This window comes from Haliaeetus albicilla, chromosome 8, assembly GCF_947461875.1.
Source record: "Haliaeetus albicilla chromosome 8, bHalAlb1.1, whole genome shotgun sequence".
Taxonomy (NCBI): domain Eukaryota; kingdom Metazoa; phylum Chordata; class Aves; order Accipitriformes; family Accipitridae; genus Haliaeetus; species Haliaeetus albicilla.
The window spans coordinates 2,910,714-2,927,580 of NC_091490.1; the positions used below are offsets into that span (position 1 = coordinate 2,910,714).

The 16,867-nt window shown below is 42.7% G+C and overlaps 1 protein-coding gene across 2 annotated transcripts in view; it reads right to left on the reverse strand.

Annotated features, from left to right (window-relative positions):
• Positions 1 to 16,867, reverse strand: part of ROR1 (receptor tyrosine kinase like orphan receptor 1) — a 170,897-nt gene that overhangs the window by 40,945 nt on the left and 113,085 nt on the right. For both annotated transcript variants that reach the window (XM_069788516.1, XM_069788515.1), the window contains exons 2-4: positions 14,344 to 14,415; positions 1,586 to 1,873; positions 92 to 122 (exon numbers count right to left, since the gene is read on the reverse strand). In XM_069788516.1, coding sequence (XP_069644617.1) covers positions 92 to 122; positions 1,586 to 1,873; positions 14,344 to 14,415 — 391 coding nt within the window. The remainder of the gene's footprint in view (positions 1 to 91; positions 123 to 1,585; positions 1,874 to 14,343; positions 14,416 to 16,867) is intronic.

Sequence of the window (16,867 nt, forward strand, 5' to 3'; positions counted from 1 at the left end):
AAGTGCTCCTGTCACACGAAATGAAAAATGAACTTCTGACTGCTGAAATGTAAGATTAATGAATCGACATAACAGACATGAAACAACTTACGATGATCCTGGACTTGCTGTTGGCGGGGGACCTGGAAAAGTGACAGAAGAAAAACAGCGTGATGAGTTATGGTGAGGTAGCAAGCAGGAAGCTTTTGAAAACCTTTTAAAAGATAAAAGTAACAGTCTGTCATGTTGGATGTGGTTTATGTAGTTTAACAGACAAGTTGCAGTTTCTCTGTACCGAAGACAAGACCGTATCCTGTAGCAGTGATTGTCTGCAAAATGCCGTAGATGAGGACAATGAACAGGTGAGGCACTCATTCTGCATTTCCACTGTGTCTTGGGCCATCATGGAAAAGGTCACAGCAAACCACAGGAGGCTTGTACAGGAGTTGTAACTACAACTGGGAGAAAACAGCATCATTTCCCCCTATCCATCTTCATTATTTGTCAGGGAATTCAACCTAGGCCTGATTCAGATGCATTGATCAAATTCGCTGTGACCTCAGCGGGGTTTGGCTGAGAGGGTTTCGCTGTTACTGCCCTCGGTGCTTGCATTTTGGCAACTACTGGAAGGGCTGAGTGGGCGCGAGCGCATGTTCACCGGCACAGCGCAGACTGAAGACTCGGCTGCAGCAGATCTCAGGGAAGTTCATACTAACGAGTATTTGGTCTAGAAACCAAATTGTGAGATTTAATATTGCTCCAGTCAGAAAAAAGAAAAATACTCTCCGTTTTCTACAGAGGCTTCTACAAAAGTATCGTCTTTCAGATGAAAATCTCCTAAATTTCAGATACAAGGTAAAAGACAACTGCCTTATGAGAACACCTAATGATTAATTTCATATTAGAATTTAGAAAAAGTAGGAGATTTATGAAAAAGACTATGAAACTCATCACATACATCACTCATTGTGTGTTATTTGTCCAGTTCCTAAGAGGATTAACTAGGACTTTGCAAATATCTTCATCTCAGTGAATTATTTCCCTCTGAGTATGGAGGTGGAAGAGAAGACACACAAAACCTGTTTCTTGTTTGGAATCTTCTCAGTCGTAAGATCAGCTTTGAAGGCAATTATCTCAATAGAAACTTTGAAGAAAAAGTGCTTATTTTACCTGACAGGTATACATATATATCACCAACATGCCCCCAATCTACACTGCAAGCTGAAATTTCTCACTTACTAGAGACAAAGAAGGTCACTCAGGCACTTGAGAATAAAATATTTTTACTCCTCTGGACTGAATCCACTCAAGTAGCATATTAATGAACATTGCCATTTAGTGACCCCTGTGTTTCAGTCCTGCTTCCAGTAGGCTTTTATATAATAAAAGCCACCGTTACAGCTGGCAACACGGGTGTCTCAGCTGAGCGAAGGGCAAACAGGCAGGGAGGATAAACTGGCATCCCAGAAATGGTCCCAGAAATAGGCTGAATCAGACCGGCTGATACTACTACATCAGTGCGTTCATTTTCAGTGGATAAACACGCCTTTCTCCAGAGTTGTTTTTCTAAGTAACAGTTTGAACAGCTTAAAAGGAAAAAACTTACCAAATTTTACAAACAGCACACCGGTTGTAGAAACAGTCTTTCTGCCGTTAGTCGCAACGCACTGGAAGTAGCCGGTATCTGTAGTGTCAAGGTTCCTTATTCGCAGTCGAGACCCATAGCTTGTGGCACGGAAGGAGATCCTCCGGGGTTCTTGGACAACTGGTGCGTCGTTTTTCAGCCAACGGACCGTCGGAGGAGGATTGCCAGAGACTTTACAGTGCAGCTCTGCAGTCTGGCCAAGGGTGGTAGTTATGTTATTCATAGGTTCATCAAGTGTCAAGAAGTAATCTGTCACGTAAAAAGAAAAAAAGGGTGAATAAGGAACTCCAGCTCAGGAAATGTCATTTTAAAGAGAGCTCATGCTTGTCTTTGAAAGGGAAACAAAGGAAGTGGCTATCAGGTTTAGTAGAAAATGATAATACTTGTTAATTGATGTTTCAGGGCATGCAATATGTCTCATATAGTTTTGCATGGTAATAAAAGGAAGAAATTTTGGAATTTCCATTGCACTATAGCAATGCTGTATTTCTTGAAAACTTCTCTTCCTTCATACACCCACAGACTCTCTCTACTTTCTCAACTTCATCTTATTTGGCTTCATTCAACACAGAAAAAGAAGGTAACATTGCTTTTCTTTTTTTCTTTTATTTTTTCATTTTTGCTAACCAATAAACATGAAAAACATATATCAGAAACCTAGCTGCTCATTTTGATGCCCGTGCAGAGCTGTCCCTGCTCATGTTAGGACCCACAGAATATAGGAATATATGAAATGAATCACTCGGAAGTGAAGATTTTAGAGCCATTTTTAATTGATTTGCAGAGCAGTGTAGAGAGTATGTTGTCAAGGATTTTGTAAGCACTAACTGCATAGATGAGGAGTAAGGATCATATCTAGGAGATGGAGACTTTTTTCTCACTCAGTATTTCCCTTGCTAAGAGGACTGAAGTTTATCTGAAATAGGTCTCATGATAGGTGCAAGCAGAAGCTCAAGAATTCTTTTGTTAAGATAGAGAATGTTAAATCAAAATTTAGCAAAATTAATCTCTTCTAATCCATTCTTGAGCACTGCCTTCTCCTGTCAAGTGCTATTTCATTCTGCATCGTTCAGGAAGGGGACTATTTCTAGTTAACTGTATTCAACATTTAATTAAATCCTTTAAAAGCAGAGAGCGAGATGGATTGGGTACGGGGAATGGAATACGCAGGCTTTCATCTCCGTGTCACAGGTTCAAATCTAACAGTGGTCATTACTGGCCAAACCCCATTATCATCTGCTGGCTGTCTCAGCAGGGCAGCCAAGGAATGAGAACTCCAGAGGCTGTACTCTGCTCCTGCGCTCTCCGAGTCAACCCGGGAGGTCAAGAAAAGCCTATCGGTACGTAAACTTGTGCTATGCTGCTTATGCTCCACTGTTCTCAGGTACATCTACTGTTAACTCCAGCAATAAGCCTGCCTAATAGTATGAAAAAAATCTCTAGCACGTATAAAACCAGCTTAGCCACCTAACTTGCCTAACTAATTCACCTCCCTAATTATTTACTTTAATCATGTCTTCACTATCTACTCCATTCATTACGTTCTGAGTATATCAATATCTCTTTCCTTTGTATTTAACCTGTTTAACACGTAAGCTCCTACCCTGTATTTGCATGGCACTTTATACAAGGCGTCCCTGTTCTCATTTGGTCTTGAGGAGCCATTAGGATTAACGTTCAGCACAAAGGCACTGCCCATACACATTTTTTTTTTCACTGATCAAGTAGCCTTTTAACGTGCAGGTATGAAACTGTGCAAAACAGGACTGTTACCTATGCTCCCATGGATTTAATTAGTTAGGAGATCTAAGTATGGGGTAAAAAGGGCAGAGATCCCAGCCTTTGGTGAAGGCAGACAACAGGGTCCGGTGCCAGGGTGTCAGACTGGCCTTTCAGCTCTCCAGAACCATTTCTGCATGCTTCATTGCAAGACTAGAAACGTTTCTGACTTGCTATCTTAATAACCTCTCTGGGAAGCATAATCTAAGTCAGCACATGTATTCTTGGGTTCTCTCCACAATCTGGGTTTAATAAAATCGCACTAATAGCATGGAACTGGATAACCGCATTTAATTATCCAATGTAACATTTCTATACCACAGTCAGTTATATAATTCCTGATAACATTTCAAAGACTGTTTCAGACATCTACAGTATAACACAGTCAGAAAACAGAATGGCCTCAGTCCTGTGATGGTCTTGCTGACAAATACCACAGTAAATAAAATATTTTAAAGGTCCTATGGTATACAGCAGTGGCAAATAAAGGAGTAAGGATGTAGGGCAGGTTTCCAAAGGCTGGAGAAGGATTTTAAAGTATCACTAGCAACAGTAAGTCAGTGAAAAAGTATGGCTGTAATGCAAGAGCTATGGTGCAACTTGTCTATTGGTACAAACAGAAATAGCCGCTCAGCACCAGGCACTTCCGACTCCTCTAAGTGTTCTCCACCTTCCTTCACGAACTACTAAAAAACACTAAAGCAAAATGTATCTGGTAAACTCAGCTTAGCTTAGTCCTCAAATCCATGAATTTTGCATCCAAATCATAAATCAGATCAAGCAGATCACCTGAGATGAGATTTAAACAGGGCAGGTTTCAAGCAAATGCAAGCTTCATTCATGAGAAGACATTTCTCACAGACAAAGCAGTTCTGTAATTGAAAATGAGATTAATGTCTAACAGTGCTTCCAAAAAACCTTGGACTGTTACTGAGGCATAAAAATTATGAGCATTCCTTGCCTGGCATGCACAAAAGCCATCTATTGCTGTCCTTGCCCAGCATGGAGCAGCCAAAGAGAAGCCCAATTTTACTTTTAATACTTGTGTCTAACTCTCACCTACCAAGCCCATCAAATCTCCAAAGCTACTGCCACCATCCTCTCCCTTTAAGAACAACTATGCAAAGAACATATAAAATAGTTCCTGCCTGTGACCAGGTTTCTGTCAGCCACTTTCTGGTGCCATCAGCATTAACATCTCCTCCTTCTGGGACCAAAGGCCAAGAAAAACGGGAGTAAAACCTCCTTTTGTGCTTTCAGCAGGAGGCAAACAGGGCCGATGAAACGGGCATGAGCCTGCTGCTTACACACACGATGAAGACCCTGTGTCGCATGGCCATGGTCTCACAACACGCCGTATTTTACCATGTTTCATTTGACAGCCTCCCTGCCATCAGCGAGCTCCCCAGATGCCCAGAGTTGACTCCCTCTGACCTAAAGAATAATTTCTTAGAAACACGGTGGTTCTTATATACAAAATAATTACTGCGCTTCTTAGAATTAAACAGTCTAGTGGCACTGGCCATTGGAAATTCTGAGTTTTAATCCTGGCTCTGAGTAGTCTTGGGTGAATCACTTCAGTTGTGATTTTTAGAAGAGCCAAAGGGAAGTAGACACCCAAAGCCAATCAAAAGCTCACATGGGATTTGTGCAACTAAGTCCTTTTAAAAACAGCCTTAAACCTTTTGGCTCAATCTATCCAGCTATAAAGTGAGGATAATAATCCCTCTTACATCATGGGGAGGCTGCTATGTACATTAATGAGATAATGCTCGTAAAGCACTTTGAAGGTGAAAAGTGCTATGCTGGGGTAAGCACTGTTGTTATATTTTAAGTTAAATCTCAGGGTTTCAAGAACATAACAAAAGCTGGTCCATATTTTAGAGTAGCACTCTATAAAAACATTTTGGAAACATTTTAATTTACAGAACTATGGGAGAATAGCCTGAAAAAGTTCTAAATAAAATTTAGCCCACCTATAATTTAATAATAGTCAAACCGATTTTTTTTTAATTTGTAAAAACAATTTACTGCTGGGTCTAGACCCTGAATGCCAAGTTTCAGCCCACAGAGATTTTTTTTTTAATGGCTGAGTTATAAACCCTTGAAAAATGCTGACAGCCCCTTTACTATAGCAGCACTAGCGGGTGCCCTATAATGAACTTTTAAATGACTTGAGATAATATCTGGAAAGCCAAGCCTGAAATATATTTCTGGTTTTGAGCCGTTGCCAACGCAAACACAACACATCATAAGTCATCTTCATGATTCTAAGCGCATAAATTGGAGACACTGCATATAAAATCCAAATATTAGGTATCCTTCATGGCCAAGCTTTTTGCTGGTTTGATGTTACAGAATAGCAACAGCTGTGCAAGGACAAAATGCAGTGTGTTGCGTGTCTCAAAAGAAGAAAAGTGTGTGTGTTTCCACAGCTCTGTCTTGACATTGTTAAATAGGAGTCTGCCCGGTCGTAATAAATCCTGAAGTATTCTACTACTTTTAAGTGGAACCCAGGTGGCTTTCAAAATAAGAGCTCGTCCTTTCTGGCCAAGGAATGTTAATCTCCTCTGTGACCACATGGTTACTCTATCTTAAATTACCAAAGACACATCTTAGAGCAGTAACACCCTCTTTGCTTGGAGGAGGATTTTGCTGGCCACAGTGAGACCTTTTCCCCCCCCCAAGCACTGTGTGCGCTGTGTGTTTCTGATTTCACTAGGTGTTTAAAGCACGATGGGGATGCAGGATTAGACCCTGAAATGTTCATTTTATGAGACGAATTGTTTCATTTATCCTTTCCTTTATGCCCTTCTGATCTTTCAGAATATTCAAAGAAAAACTAAAATTAAAGTCTCCATTCAAGCTGTCGCAAGCCTGAAAACAGCTTTAATCCAGGTGCAACAGAGAGGCCGGTGTACCAAGTTACTTCCCATTATAGATGTGTAACAACACACTGCTCTGGAAGGGAACATCTCCAAACCTTTTCTCAAGCAAACCTACAGCTGTGGGGACACCATTTCCAGCTGCTGGACTAGAGAATAATTTTAATTCTGGATTTGAAAGTTCAAATCTGCATTGCAGCACATAAAGCAACCACCTGACCCGGCTGGAGTCAGGCAGCTGGGAGACCAGTCTTACAGACTGCTTATTGCATTTATCTTTTTGCACCAAAAGGTTTAGCAGCTCACCAGTTCTCTGTCATAACATACATTGGCAAGAAGAAATGCAAAAAGTGTCTCAGTCAGTGACTGCAAGACAGAAACATTTAGTGATTGGTAACTTGAAGAGTTGATAACCTTTGTCTAAAGGGAAAGAGCCTGTCAGGCACATCAGAGGGTCTGACGCAGTCTGTCTGATTTAACATACTAGTCTGGAAAGAAGCATTTTCATTCATTCAGAGCTTTCGATTATCCACATTAGTCCAGGCTGATGCTACACTTGGACGTGCCCCATACTCACAGGTATCAGTACCACCACTGAGCTCAGACCTTTGGAAATTTTCTATATGGAATTGATCTCTTTGGAGAAAGTCAACAACGCAGAGCCCACCCAGCCTGAAGACGCTGGAGGGGTTTGCTGGTTGTTCCGTATGTTCAACTGACGTGAGTTTTAAGCCAAAGAAGGAACCAGCAGGATTTCTGACAGAAGTGTGGCCGTAGACAGAGCACATGCTTCTCAGTTGGAAAAAGGATTAACCATTGATTGCTTGATCTGCCCATAACTCACAAAAGAAGACAACTCCTGGCAGGTCCGATCTGTGGGTCTGACCAACACACCCTTGTTATTAAAAAGCGCAAAAGGAAGACTCCCGGCTGGAATTTCACTTATTTTAAATGAATAAAAGTAGAGGAATGACAGTGGGAGGAAAGGGATACCGCACTCAGCCCGTGATTTGGCAACCCATATGAAGAATATCAGAGTTAAATAAGTCCAGGCAATCAAGTGGAAATATTCAATGTCAACTGTCTTGGGACAAAAGGAAATACTCTACTGCCTTTGCTTGTCCAGCTTATTTTCAAACGAGTTCCTTCAGCAATGTGTATGTGCAAGACTCAGTTTAGGATACACGGTGCAGCTGTGTGTTGGGCTTTCTCTTCCCCGACACTATGTAAAGGGTTTAGTGCCACCCAAGGATAATTTACTGAACTGAAACAGGCTGACCACTGCCTGAAGCTTTACGGCTTTTCAGATGTCCATGTGGGACATTGTCTGTATTTGGGATTCTCAGAATTAATTGCTACTCTCTAATAATTAGCAGCTTAGAGATTGCCCTGGGCCATAGGGGAGGGAGGGCTTTGAAGGGAAACCAGAGCACGGATGCCAGCGGACTTCCAAAAAATTATCTGGGGCTGAGCAGCTGAATCCCACTGCTTTTGGATAGGAATTGGACAACTCACTGCCCTCCATGCCTGTGTGAATTCTTAATATGCATTTGACAGTTCGCATCTGCCTCTCATTTTATGAGTCAACTTTCAGGTTTAAGGACAGATGTCTTGGTGATAGCTTTGACGCTATAATCTGGCAAGGGGAAATGAAGCTTTTCTTTACTCAGGAACCCATTTTATAGCACAAGTAGGTAGCCTCTAAACTTTATCACAAAAAAAGTGATTTGGAATAGGTAAACAAATGTCCACATCCAGCTATAAACCCAACTACTGAAAACCATCAAGGGATTTTGTTGTCACTTTAGAAGCGGCTCTGCAGTAAAGAGCCATGTACAAAACTCAAGCTATTAAAGGAAGGGTGTATAGAAAGGTATGTGCCTTAAGATTAATGCTGTAGAGTCAAAGAAAAGCTGTTATTTTTGACATTTTGACATAGCATCACTTTAGGATCTGGTTCTTATTAGCCCTTTCTGTGCCTTTTAAAGGTTTAGGTTTTTTTTTAAACCAAAAATGTCAGGAAATTTGGAACAGAAACTTACAATAAAACACGTCCCCTGACCCTCTGATCTATCAATCTTTCAAATAAACAAAGATAGCTGGATGAGCCAGGAAAAGGTTATTATATATAGTTACCTTATGTATAATGGTCAGATATTTGCTGCGCACAGTGGGGTTATACAAAAAAATCCAATGTAAGCGAAGCATTTTCTGAAAGATTTTTGCCATGAATGCCCAACGTTACTCAGGGTGGTTTCTTTTTCAAGTTGTGTTCTGTGACCTTCAAATTTCACACCCTGTATTATTTATAAATGAAACATTCAAGAAACACAAATTCTCAAATAAAAACGTACACTCTGTCAGTGGAAAAGCAAACAAAAGGAGCTAATGTACTGTGGCTAAAAAAATTTTCAAACAAAGTAGCAGTAATTTACTGCCTCGCTACTAACAGGACCCCACAAATAGAATCAGAATCCTGAGCCCCATCAGGGGAGCTTGATTTACCAAATATCCCCCAGATAATAAAGGAAAATAAAAAGGTAAATTGTGCATGAATGTGAAAGCTGTAATTCTTCCCCTTTCACCACGTGTATCAAATTCACATCCAGTGATTTCAAAAGAAAATCTGGAAATCTCTAAAGAACTGGGGCTGAAGTTAGGAGGCCTCAATCCACTTGGTTTTCTCCACGTTTGGTTTTGTTTATGTTTTTTAAGATGTAGTTTGCCTAGGAGTCAAATTCTCCCTGGGACATCAGAAAGATTTTCCCTGTAAGAACTCATAGCCAGGTCATCTCCCTGCCTGGAAAGACTTGTCAAGGTGACAACTTTAGCCTGGATTCATCAATAAGGACAACAAGGCTTGCTTTTCCCCTCGGGAAGCCTCCAGACCCAAAGGGTCCACCAGCAGTGTGTACCCACCGGGATGTCCTGCAGCCCCTTCTGTGCTCCGTGGCCTCCTCTTGCACTGTAGCTGCCGTGCAACCCACCCCGCCAGAGGATGCTCTGCCCACACAAGGATCTCCAAGAGGTTAATGACACGCAGTCCCACGCACAGGGTAGTGGAGCAAATACTGCAGTTCTCCCATCCTCTGTTTTGGCCTTCCCCAGTAATTTTCTGCTCTGGATCCCCAGACCTTCCCAGGCTTGCTATAGGTGATCCTTGTATTGATATGCCTTTGAATACTTAAGGATAAATCCCAGCTTAACCTTAAACCACTGAGTGACTTGGGGTGCATTTTGTAAAATCTTGACTCTTGCTGCCAAGCTCTCTGCAGAATGTTTGCTTTCCATATAACACCTGGAGCACCACGAGACTGCCAAGTGCTGCTGCAGCAGTGACCACAAGGTCTATGCCACACAGAGAGGCTGTGAGCAGTGGGGAGCTCAAAGCCCGGGCTTGGGACCATGGACGTCTGGAAATGAAAAAGGTTCCCAAGACCTGACTCATTCTAATGTTTTATATTTCCTTGCCAAAGCAGATAAGCCATGAAAAGGGAAAGGAAAAAAGGCAGTATCTGCAAAAACTCACACTAATAGGTTTTCTTTGGAAACTGAAGGACCAAGGGAAGAGCTCCTGGGAAGAGGAGGTACTGGCAATGAGATAACATGCTGCACTCCAGCACCAGTGTCCTCAGCTCTGGCTCAACCGTGGCCAGGACACATCCCTGTTCATGGTCAGGGAGCTGCCACGGCGAAACGGGCTCCTGGGGAGGCCGCAGGTGGGCATGAGGGGACCGGGAGGATGCAATCACGCGAAGCTGCAGTGACGGCATCGTTCTCTTATCAGTCCTGTAGAGTGAACGTCCACTGAAGTTGAATCCTGCTCACAGTTAAAAGAAAATAATATTTCAGAGCTGACTCTTTCTTGGCAAAGACTCCAATATTATCTTTGCCTAAGGATGAAGAGTTCCCAAGCAATTCCTCTACTGTATCAGATGTAAATAGGCTCTCATTCAAGTTCAGGCCTATCTATTTCTTTGTAAATAAACCAACGTCTGACAGAAGGAAAAGCCTACCCTTCCACAATCGTTTTTGTGGAAGAAAAGCAGCTGAATGAAGGGCTCTTCACTGTTTTAAATAAGGATCAGGGAAAAGAAGAATTCAAGGTAAATTGGAAGCTTTCTCAAACAAAGAGCTGGAGCAGGAGCTCTTCCCCTGGTGAAAGGGGAGAGAGGGAAGGCAATGCACAGGCAGGAGACATGAGAAACCAGAGTGCCTTAAACAACAGAAGAAATAAAGATTAAAAAATGCTCAGGGCCGCCTGTCTTGCTCCCTCACCTGCTGGCACCCCCCAAAAGAGCCGCATTAAAGAACAGAGCATGGACCCTAAAAGTCAGCACCAGGGCAGAGCATCCTCGTGAATTCCACTTACTCCCCACTTCATCTGGCCTTTTTGTTTTGCCTCAGATACCACCTATTGCCACAGCCAATGTCAAACAATTTCTGAATAAGGAAATTGCTTTAAGCGACCAAAAGTGAACGGCCATGCCGTGGCAAGTGTCAGGAGTGGTTACAAAGCCTGGTGCAACAGGGCCATGTAGAAGCACACGCAGAGGGGGACTTCTCCGAGCCTCGCGAAGCGCTGAGCTGTGGTCCCCGCTGGACATCTCCCACCCGCTTGGCAGCTCCGGGCTCCCCCAGCCTGAGGGAAATCTCAACCAGCAACTTGGGGATGAAAGGCTTCGCATCCTGCCACTGACCCGCGGAGATGGGCCTTTTCCTATCGCCAGAGCCCCCTTTTTTCCCTGAAGTTCACTTATTTCTCCTTATATAATTAAATATTTATTTGATCACATTTTCATTTCTCTTTTTCCCTTGTGGCATTCCCTCTGCATGCCATGATTTACCAGTCGGAAAAGGGAGAGAAATGCTCATAGCTAAATTTCCCCTGTTTAAAAGTGATTATTTTTTATTTTTTATGCACAGTTTGTTTGTTTTTTTAAGGTTTTGGTGAGAAACCACCTCCTCCCTCCCATCAATCGTTGCTTTCAACAGCTCTTCACGGGTGGCTGCATCTCTTTTAAATTCATTTCCTGTTAAAAAGAATAAACAGGCAACTGTTTAATGCTGTCGATTTAGCTTATTTAATAGAAATTGAAACCTGAATAGGGCTCAGTTGTAAGATAATCACTGCAGAACTCACCGAGCTAGGGAAAGCACCATATTAAGTAATTACTTCAAAATGCTGAATATTGTTTAGCAAGACTACGAGCTATTCCTCCTTTCCAAACACAGGAGACGTATTTGAGGAAGACATGCTCATTTCCAAAAGGCAGCAGGTAGAGTTAGAGCCACTTAATGCAGACAGCCATTTAATTGGGAAATTTGGCTAGAAACCACTTTCATGTGGTGAACTTAATAGGCTTTAAAATGAGTTTACTGGGACGCCTGCGTGACCTCATGACTGACTGCAGCAAAGACAAGTGGATGTTGATTTCTTGAGATGCTTGTTTGCAAAAGAAATGGAAACTAAGTGCACACCTAATTTTCTCCTCTGAGGTTTCAACTCACCAAGTCAGCATCGCTGCAGCGTATTTGGCTTTATACAAGCGAGAGTTTCAAAGACTTTTAGTAGAACCAGCAGCTCCCACATTAAAGACCCTGCTTCTCTCTTAGACAAGACAAAACATGTGCACTTTACTTTGCTTGTGGGCACACTGGGAGAATCCACCCCTCTGACTAAGCTTTTTAGGCAGCAAATGCATTTTAATCACATATGTAAATCCGTGTTTAGGTGTGTAAGCTTACAGCAGTCTAAATGCTAATCAGCTCGAGCAAAGGGGCCGGTAATCCCCCAGGAATGCAGGATTCAGCCCAATGAGTGGTAATTGCCACATTCCAGGTGGATTAGAAGCCTGTAACTTCATTTTACCTGTTTCTGACAATACAGCTCAGGAGCAGGTGCCATGGAAGTAACGCGGAAAATGGTTTAATTACTAACGTAGAGGCCAGGCTCGGTGCTGGCACAGAAAGTGTAAGCTTTGCTTCCAGCAACAAGATGGCTCGACATCCAGGACAGCGGCAGTCGCCCCAAGTTTTACCTCTGCCAGCCCTGGAGCTGCTGCTTTCCGACAGAGCCAGCACACTGGGTTTGGATGTCCCACCCTGGCTGATACAACCCGGCATGGAGAGTGTTTGGAAGAAAACACATGACAAAGGAGGCAGGCAGTCCGTGCTGCCACCAGGCACCTTTCTCTGTTTCCTACCTACGTCAGTCAAACCAAGGTTTTGGAGAGTGCCCACCTAGGGCACACGCTACTGAAAAAAAGGAGCATTTGAACTACCAGCTGAGAGAAAGCTTAACCAAAATATGGGTTAAAAATCACCCTGATCATAAGAAACCAGTCTACACAAAACCTCCCATTAGGAATAACAAAAAGAAGCTATTGGGGGCTATTTTTCAGCACAGATCAGATGCAATTTACTGTAAAATTACATTATCTTCAATATCTCTTGTGTAACTTCCCCTCTATCTATGATTTGGTTGGAGGTATATAGCTTTCTGTGCAATATATAGCAATGTATGGGTGCTTTATCAGTTGAACCCTTGGGGTCACAGTGGAGAGAACAAAGAATATATCACTGATGATCATTTACAAAAAATATTTCCACAAACTCAACAAAGTGTGACCCTGTCTTCTCCTGTGACCATGGGTTGGGTTCCTAGAGAAAAATCTACCCTGTAGGTTAGTAAAGGCTGCTTGCCAAGGATATTGTAAGAGGCCTGAATGAAGACTGTCCGATTGCCTTCTCTCTGGCATTTCCTAATTTTCGAGCGTTTAGCTTTGTGGCCTTAACTTGGTTTTTCTAGGCCACATATTTATTTCTTACTTCTTGAAAAACCAAACAAAGCTGCCAAACAAGTAAATAAACATGCAGGCATCCTGTCTGGGGGAACCACTGCCCTCACGTCTCCGCAGTTCCGGGACGTTCCCGGAGCACAGCCTGGACCTGCAGACCTGCCACGGGCACCTGGATGCATCACTGCAGTGGGATAAGACATCCCCTCTGTCAACACCTTCTTTCAGCAATTTGCTGTGAACTGGGAATTCTCTGCTTAATGAGTACACGCTTTTCTCCCTTTCCCACCAGCAAGCGCAAGCTCTTTGACTTTCGTCTTCTCCAATGTGTCCTGGATTACCAGAAAGTCCTGCTCCTTCCCTGGTGGGAAGGCAGATGTGAAAGAGTCAACCTTGCCTTAAAGTACTCTGAACTACATATTCTCTTCATACTTAAGCACAGAAAACATATTTATGCATAAACATAAAACATTATGAACACATGTTCATAAAAAACATTAACAAAATACAGACAAAAACATTTGGAAAAACCATCTGTGGCAGAACTCCACTATGGGAAATTTCAGTCTAAATAGTTAATGGTTGGCAAAGTTATAAGCAAATGAAAAGAATGGTTGACAAATTGCACAGTTAGCGTGGCTAACAGCATCCTCTGCTATAAACGTTATATTAGAAGCATTTCAAAGACCAGATTCACTCAGGACCTGCAGGCCACTGCCTTGCAATAAGGGCTAGAGGAAGCTAAACAATTTGGCTTAAATAATTGGTGGTGCATAATTTACAAAATGAAGGGGAATGAGAAATACATCCCTTCTTTTACAATATATACCCTTCAGAGAGCTCCAAATCACACATAATTACCGCCTGCAAATGTATTTTCCCCCTCTACTAATTTAAAGCCTCAAAATTTCATAATAAAACACATCGAGGCAAACTGAGGGCCTGACGCTTGTTAATTTTGAGTTCAAATCCTAAGATCCACCAGACAAAATGTCAAGCAGTTCATAAACTAACAGAACTCACATCTTGAAATATTTTTACCACATGGAACATTTTACTGGTACAAGAAACGAACACAGCTTTCTCCAGCAATCACAGAACCACACATAATTAAATGTCAAGTGATCACAAGGCATATGAGGTTTATCTTAAATGCCCCCTCACCCCTTTGCTTCCTGATTTGGCCAAGTCAAGAAGAAGAATTGAGATATTTAAATCTGATTTCACATCTTTCTATTTTTTTCTGTCCACTTACCTTTATCTAATTCACTTGAGATGTTCCATGATGATGTAGGCATGAAATCAGCAACAACTGATGTATTTGCTCCTGGAAGGGAAAAACAGGAAAAAAAAAAAAAAAGATGCTGTTAATATATTGATTCTGTATCATCAGAGGAGTATAAGGCATTTATAAAGCCGCTGTCACAGTAATAAAGTTATTTGAAGAACAGCAGCTATTAAAATGCACTCGATGCTCTGTGTTGGCAGGCTGAGACATATGGGTAGCAGAACCAGCGAAGTGGAAAAAGGCACAGGGCCAGCCCTGGAGTTTGTTTTGCAATGCTGTCACTGTGAGGCCTTGTGTTAATTAAGCAACCAATCCTTGAGATGTATTTGGCCCACCTTAAAATCTCTCCACCAGTTTTATAGAGGTAGAATGACTCTGCAGTGTTACAGCTAAGAAAAACACAAATGCTATGAGGTTGCTGAACATGTTATCTATTAACATTTACAAGTGATTTTAATCCTGCAAACCCGTGTGCACAAGAGACACAGTTTATGCACTGAAGTTAACAGGGCTACTTGTACGAAAAATCCTCCTACGACTCTTGTAAACACAGGCTGGAAAGGCTGATGTGAATGTCAGTAGCATTTTCTCATTGCTATTATACTTTCTTCCTCTTCAAGAAAAAGCTGAATGGTGACATTAGTCTTCACTTATATTTTTACCTTGTTTTTAACACGCAAACACTAAGTCGTACAGAGGATGGTGTTAAGGGAACTACCAGCATACTTCCAGCCTCAGCTATAGGTTGTGGTAAAGCACCTCCCCGATCCAAACGTCGACGATTTCATCAAACACCCATATGAGGACTCCGGTGTGTAACTGCTGCTGTAGCACTTGCCACATCCCAACAGGTTGTGGTGGCCAGGTACAGTATCCACGATGAGATGTTTGTCGGGTTCCCTGAGGGTCTTTGCAAAACCACGTTCAGCAGCGTAAACCCATCATCACGCGGCGTGGGGGGAATTACTGTCCCCTTGTAACAGCGGACCCACGTGTGCCTTACGAGGCCCCTCAGGCATCTGGGAAGGACTGCTTTCGGAGCATGATCTCTCAGAGTCAACCCCCGGGGATTAATACACATATATACGAACTTCAGTGAGTGACAGTGGGAAGAAGGGGTGTGCATATACATTATACGGCACAGAAAAGCAGTGCACCTCCTAATTCCCTGTGTCCACCCAGCCCCGGGAAACCTGACCTCGAAAAGGGGGAAAGTAATGCAGGACAGGAGTGGAGCGGAGAGTGAACTTGAAATAAAAACAAGCAGCGCTCTATGTGTCAGCTCCCAATCTGAGTGAGACGCTGAAAAGACTCACTACAAATTAACACCCTGCAGCCTGATTCTGCACCCTGGCAGTGCCGGGTGATCTCACTTGGTCCCACAGGTGTGCAGTGAGGGCAGAGTCAGGATGGTGAGCATCAGCAGGATCCCAGATGAGAATAGGAATATTTTTATGTGTATCGTTTATATTTTGACGCCATCCCTTTAGCTTGTTCCCAGACAGCTTTTAACTACAAAGCAATTTCACTCATAAAACTGTGGCAGTGCAAGGATACGCAAAGATGTTCTGCGTTTATTTGACCAGTTGGCAAATATTCTATTTCATTAAAAAAACACAAGAAAATTGTAAACACAAAGTCATACAAATGCATGAAGCCGTTAAGTTCAGATACAGGCACTACACTTTTTATAAATATCGCCTTTCTTAAAAGCCCACCTGGTAGCACTGCTTATTTAAGACTCTGTCAAGTATTTCCAGTGTAAACACCGAATTTGAAGGCATTATAACTCACCTACAAACACGGCCCCTGGCCTGTGCAGATACGCAGGGCAGAAACCCACTGATGGGGGCAGATCCTGAGCCCATGTAAAATGGCACTGCTCTGAAGTCAGCAGCGACACCTTTTTACACAAGCTGAGATTTTGGCCCACTGGGTCCATCCCTCCTTGTTCTTTACTTTTGAACAGTTGAGCTTCTTACCTAACCCAAATGTTAGGGACCATGTGGCTGAAAGACCTGCAGGGTTTAAAGACAACAGAACGGATCCAGTGCTAATATCACCTTCATGGTGACCACGACTATCCAGGCAGCAGGACACCATGGCCAACTGAGGCTCTGACGCTAAAGTGGAGATGTGGGGTGGGTGACAAATAACCGGTGGGCCAAATGCAGACCAGGATCCGATCGGTGCCAGGCTGGTACCGGAGAATGGGATGCTCAATCTCCTACACCTTCCCTTGCCCTTCCATCCCTCCTACCTCAAAAATGGGGCAGCTCCTGCAAGCCTATGATAAAACCCCTCCAAGAGAGGGATCTGAGGTGCCATTGCCTCTCACACCTCCTGTTGAGACCAAACAGGTTCATCTCTTATGTCCACAGGGCACCACTCAAACCCACAAGAATGGGTTATGTCATTCACACTGCTCACACATTCAAGTTCTGCACTCGACAATATATTTCTGTAGGTAATATTACTTTTGTTCACCTGG